Source organism: Urocampus carinirostris, chromosome 4, assembly GCF_059441175.1.
Source record: "Urocampus carinirostris isolate Australia breed hairy pipefish chromosome 4, RoL_Ucar_1.0, whole genome shotgun sequence".
NCBI lineage: Eukaryota > Metazoa > Chordata > Actinopteri > Syngnathiformes > Syngnathidae > Urocampus > Urocampus carinirostris.
The window spans coordinates 24,145,634-24,151,633 of record NC_142352.1 but is presented as its reverse complement, the minus strand read 5'-3'; the positions used below and the strand labels follow the sequence as shown (position 1 = coordinate 24,151,633).

Genomic DNA, 6,000 nt, shown 5'->3' with positions numbered 1-6,000 from the left:
GAAAACATTCCCAACCTTGCTTTGCTTGCTGGTGATAACAAATGGGAAAGAAATGGTGGAATAAAGAAATGAAAATTATCATTTTCTTTCAACATAAAATGCAAACTTACAGAACCTCTGAAATACATACCAAATCCTAACCTTATAATGAAATACAACTTTAAATTTATGTGATAAAACCGTAGCTTTTTTTCAAAGTGTAATACAAAGGTGCAAATGTCGTCCATCAAAAAATGAGAGTTCCGTTTTGCTTCACTATTTCAAACGTGAATTAAAATATTGTTTTCTATTGTTGTTATTCAATTAAAACAACTAGATTTTTTAATCAAGTAATTTCCAGGTGTATGTCAAAATGATTTTGTGTCCCTTTGAACGTTTTATGGTCAGTTGCCAACAGCAATTTCGACAGCTCTGCTTTGTTTACGGCACGACTACAACCAACACTGACAATTTACGGCAGTTTTCTTCCACATGGCCATTTACAGAAGCCTTCGCTTTACGGATTGATTGCCAAAGTTGAAGACTACTAACGCACAAATTGTGCGTTATTTCAATTGTCAGTGCTCAAAATGGGAAAGAGTAAGACAACGAAGTTCAAGCGTCCTCAGTTCAATGCTGTCGGACTACCTGTGACTGCCGTAAAGGAAGCGGCCGAAGAGGAGGATGAACTCCGGGGCGACGGCGACGACTGCCCTGTAGTGGAGCTGCTGGAAAAAGTAGGAAGAGAGACGATATTTATAACAACTAAAATTTGGTTATTATTTAGTTACTAAATGCGAAATCTTCTGACTATAATGGGATAATTTATTGTGTTCTAGGTCAGCCAGAAAATTGGTCAAAATAGTCTTGTAAAAACAGTTCTCAAGTCTGTGTTTTGAACCATGTCCAAACAGTAGTAAACCGTGACCCTCTTTGGCGTGGTTCATGTTTTGAAGAAGCCTCTAAATAGCAATATCTCGTGTATATATTTACATCTAAATACATGCAGTAGTTTAATTCACTCAACCCTATTGCACAAAAAAGGAGACAAAATTGACTTAAAAAACTGGCGACCCATAACGCTTTTAAACGTGGACTGTAAAATCTTCAGCAAGCTTCTAGCAACACGAATGTCTGTTGTCTTGGGAGACTTGGTTGATCCAGACCAAACCTGTGCCATTGTGGGAAGGAAGATCAGCGACAGTCTCATGCTGATCCGTGACACCATTTGTTATGCAAGAGACAGAAACATGCGACTAGCGGTCCTAAACCTAGACTTTGAAAAAGCCTTTGATCGAGTCTCGCACCAATACCTCTTCAGGGTATTGCAAAAATGTGGTTTCCCCCAAAAATACATCAATTGGGTAGGACTGCTATACCGAGACATCTACAGCAAATTCATGATTAACGGGAATTTATCGGAAGCAATCGAGATCAACTGCGGTGTACGTCAAGGTTGCCCTATGTCTCCCCTTCTCTATGTTCTTTGCATTGAACCTTTGGCACAAATGTTAAGAAAAGATAGATTTGTCGAAGGCATCAATATCCCAGGAAGTGGGGGACAAATTACCAAGTGTGTTTTGTACATGGATGATTTTAATATTTTGTGTACTGACCGCGCTTCTGTTGAAAGAGCCCTTGACTTGACTGACCTGTTTGGGAGGGCGTCTGGCTCAAGGCTAAATAGAGAAAAATCGCAAGTGAAGTTTTATGGAATGTGGAAAGAGACAGAAAAGGCAGGACTCCCGCTGACGGTGTTAAAGACAGACCAGAAAATCCTAGGGGTAAAATTCAATGCGGATGGAGGAGGCGAGACCAACTGGGATGACGTGACAAGGAAAGTTAAGCAAAAACTTGTTTTTTGGTCACTAAGAAAACTGACAATAGAGGGGAAGGTCCTAATCATCAAAGCGATCATCCTCCCAATGCTTTTGTCAATCAGTTTAATTTTTATGCCTAAAAGAAACGTGCTGTTACAAATGGACCGAGCCATCTTTCGCTTTGTCTGGGGCTCAAAGTGGGAAAGGATAAAAAGAGATACAATGAAAAAGAAAAAGGAAAAAGGGGGGAAAGGAGTGCCTGACCTCCAGCTTTTCCTGGGAAGCAAATATGTCTCCCTCCACTTCCAAAACGCTGTGGGCCCACCCAACAACCCGAAAAGTCAAGCAATGACCCGTTTTTGGATGGGCTCATATTTGCGGAAGCTAAAGCTTGTACCAAACAATCGTTTGATTCCAGTTTCGTTTAACTTGCCACCAACACATCTCTTTATTCGGGCTTTTTTGAAGAAGTTTGATTTGGAAACACAAGAATGTCACACTTTACAAAACCACAGGGCCCTTATTTCTATTGTGCAAGAGCGAGCTACAGTAAGCCCTGTGCGGGGGCTTGCGTTTGGCGATTCCACAACGGTTTGGAGCAACGTCAATCATCCTGCCCTCCCAAACAGACTACGAGACTTGTCATGGATGGTGGCTCATGAAGTTCTCCCAGTCAGAGCTGTAATGCACCACCGAGGAATGTCAGCGACTTCGACGTGCCCTCGACCTGGCTGTGGCGCCCAGGAGTCGGTGAGGCACCTTTTTTGTGAGTGCAGCGCTGCCAAGGTCTTGTGGACAATGGCCGAACAACTAGGAAAGTTCCCGGACTTGCCAGCAGGAGAGGTCCCTGATGCACAGTACGTGCTTTACGGGGTGAGTCGGTCGAGGAGACATCGGAACGACTTTGCCAGGGACTGGCTCACTCTCGCCGCCATCAAGGACGCCATCTGGACCTCCAGAAACCTGCTGGTATGGAGGTGCAGGCAGATCCCCCCCGTGGCTGTGCTCCAAATGGCTGCAGATACCATACAATCTGCGAGCGGCGGGCCTAGGACGCAGCCATAAAGAAGACTCGTCTGTACCCACCCGGAGGGGGGAGCCGGAGCTACGCTGTGGGAGTCCCGGCAGCAACGGCCTGGGTTGTGGAACCCAGAAGGGAGAGGACCCACGCAGAAGGGAAAGGACACAGAGGACTGGAAGAATGCTGCTTGGGAGGGTGGGATAGCAGAGCTATGCCCTTGCACAATAGTATTGCCTTTTACACGCTGGTTAACTACTGTTAAAAGAAAATAACTCTGAAATTGTTTAATTGATGTTGGAAATGTCAGGAAAAAATGTTAAAACGTCATACCGTCACGTCATATTGTCAAATATAAAAAATTGTGTATATGCTTGATGGCTGTGTTTTGCTGCTGTTGGTGTAGGTGGATTTGTTCAGACCGAGAACAATCGACTTTGGCCTGGACGGATCTATTGACACTAACAAAGATGTTATATAATGAAATTGTGAATATGTTTGATTTTCGAGAAGGTTTGTTCAAACCTCACTTTGTGTTTGCTGTTAAAAACGTAATATTGGAATATAATATTGTGAATTTGCTTAATTGCTGTTGAGATTGTCATGATTGTTTTCTGTTTTTAGTGTCAATAAATTTGTTCGAAACAAAAAAAAGTTGGGAAAGAGAAACGGATCTATTGACACTAACAAAGATGTTATATATTGAAATTGTGAATATGCTTGATTGCTATTAAGATTTTCGAGAAGGGTTGTTCAAACCTCACATTGTGTTTGCTGTTAAACGTCATATTGAAATATAATATTGTGAATGTGCTTAGTTGCTGTTGAGATTGTCATGATTGTTTTCTGTTATTAGTGTCAATAAATTTGTTCAAACCAAAAAAATTCACTCAACTCATCACAGCAACCATGGTCTTCTTTACAAATACAGACTAATGAAACATGTTTCTTTATGGCGTAGTTTAGCAAGCTTGCTATTCAGTCATCTTTTTCGGCCAATTGCAGGGTTTGTTTTGGCCCTCTAGCCTATCCGAGGCTCCGAATAACTTCAGCCAATAGCTATCGATTTAACTGATGATTGACACATCTTTTTCGGCCAATTGCAGGGTTTGTTTCGGCCCTCTAGCCTATCCGAGGCTCCGAATAACTTTAGCCAATAGCGATCGATTCAAATGATGATTGAAACATTGGTTAGCCAATGAAACGCCGGTATATAAATCCCAGCATACACCGCGTACTACTTGGCGTTCGGGGGAAAATCTAGTCGGCGGCTGCAAGTTAGTTGGAAAACTTTGCAATTTTAAAATTGATCCATAAATAAAGCGCACTGTATTATAAGGCGCATGGTCAGCTTTTGAAAAAAATTAAGACTTTTAGGTGCGCCTTATAGTGCGGAAAATACGGTATACTACCTTTATGTGTAAAATAAGAAAATTATACTTCAAATTATCCTAAATTATTTTTTGTGGCAAACATTGTTCAAGCATTTTATGTCCAATATCAGTATTTTTTTTCAATCCGTCTGCAATTTTCAACCTGCAAGATTTAACTTTATCTGCCAAGATAAAAAAAACTGAGTCTTGAATATCTCCACCCCTAGTTAGAGAATCCCAGCGCGGATGTAAGGGAGTGTGCCTGTGCTGCCATCTCTCGGGTAGTCCAGCAGAGTCAGAGCATCCCGAGCTTTCTGCAGAATGATGCGGTGAGGAGGCTGGGCCCTATGCTGTTGGATGGCAGCCTGGCCGTCAGGGAGACGGCCGCAGGAGCCCTCAGGTAAAGATAAAATGCTCTTTGTGGTGACAGCCTTGTGGAAGTTTTTGCACATGCTTGCGATGAACCAAACTCAGGCCAGGAACCATCAGCAGTGGAGAAATCTGTCCAGATTTGTGTCCTCTGGTATGCCATGAGGTCCCAGGCGGTTAAGGGATCCGTGAACTAAACAGAAGTACAATCTCAGACATTACAATCACCTTCATTTTACCCTGCTGCATGATTACAGGGGATCCACCTTATATAGAATGACATGGTCTTTAACTAAGTTATTAACACTTTGGCCTCGTCTCGCCTTATTTGGGTTTCCATTGAGAAAAAGTACTTGGCACGTCTGTTTTTCGTACCACATCTGTCGAGGTTGCAAAACACGGCCAAGGGGAATAAAACGTCCCCAACGACATAAATCACTTCCGACCTCTGATTTGTCGGAAAGGTTCTTCCCCGAGACCTGATCCAAAACTAATTGCTGCCATTGTGTTTCCACATATTACCTTTACAAAAAGCATTTTTTTCCGAGTTATGGCTACCCGAAACTCTACAGTTGGCGAGTTGCAGTCGATAAACAAATCCAGCGCGGGGTCAACGGAACAAGATTGAAGTTGCATTTCAAACTAACAGGTCAACATGACAACTGAAATATCTTGAATTTGCACAAAGTTATGGAAATTGAGTCAAGTGTATACGTACGAAATAAAGTTAAAATACTTAATACTTAAAATACAACATTATAGAACCATAAGAATAGTCAAAAACATCTAAACAATTTTCCTCTTGCTTAGAAAATAGGTTAATAGTCAATACAACATCCTAACAAACATGCATTCATAACCACTTACAGTGGAACCTCTGTTCTCGACCATAATCCGTTCCAGAACCCTGTTCGAAAACCGATTTGGTTGATCACGGAAAATCGTTTTTCCCATTAAAAGTAAAGTAAAATAATTTTAATCTGTTCCAACACCCTGAACGCTTACCATGCACGTAGACTCGCTAACACGAGGTGGTGTATCCCTGGACACAAAGAAAAAGATTTCAATCTGCCACAGGGATGTCGAACTTTTGGACTGGCGTGTGACGTCATCCACTCCGCTACAAGCACCCCGAGGGCATCATGTTAATCTGTTAATAAACAACAAAGGAGACTGCTGGAAGTGGGAATTCCCCTACGGCAGGGGTGTCAAAGTCAAATGGACGGAGGGCCAAATAAAACATTTGGCTACAAGCCGAGGGCCGGACTGTCCAATCTTTACTGAAACCAAGATTTAACCTACTGAAAACACAACAAATATATTACAATATGATTGTATAAATAAAGCAATATTTTCTTATGACTCTGTCAGTCATTTTTAATTTAAGCAGGCACAAAATACAAATGTCCTTTATATAAAAAACTCATAACATATCTTATAA

General features: G+C 41.7%; 1 protein-coding gene across 2 annotated transcripts in view; it reads left to right on the top strand.

The window, feature by feature from the left end:
• Nucleotides 1-430: 430 nt before the first annotated feature.
• The window catches only part of heatr3 (HEAT repeat containing 3), a 27,826-nt gene continuing 22,256 nt past the window's right edge, over nucleotides 431-6,000 (top strand). For both annotated transcript variants that reach the window (XM_088333939.1, XM_088333940.1), the window contains exons 1-2: nucleotides 431-716; nucleotides 4,418-4,590. In XM_088333939.1, the coding sequence (XP_088190065.1) occupies nucleotides 570-716; nucleotides 4,418-4,590 (320 nt within the window). In that variant the 5' untranslated portion in view covers nucleotides 431-569. The remainder of the gene's footprint in view (nucleotides 717-4,417; nucleotides 4,591-6,000) is intronic.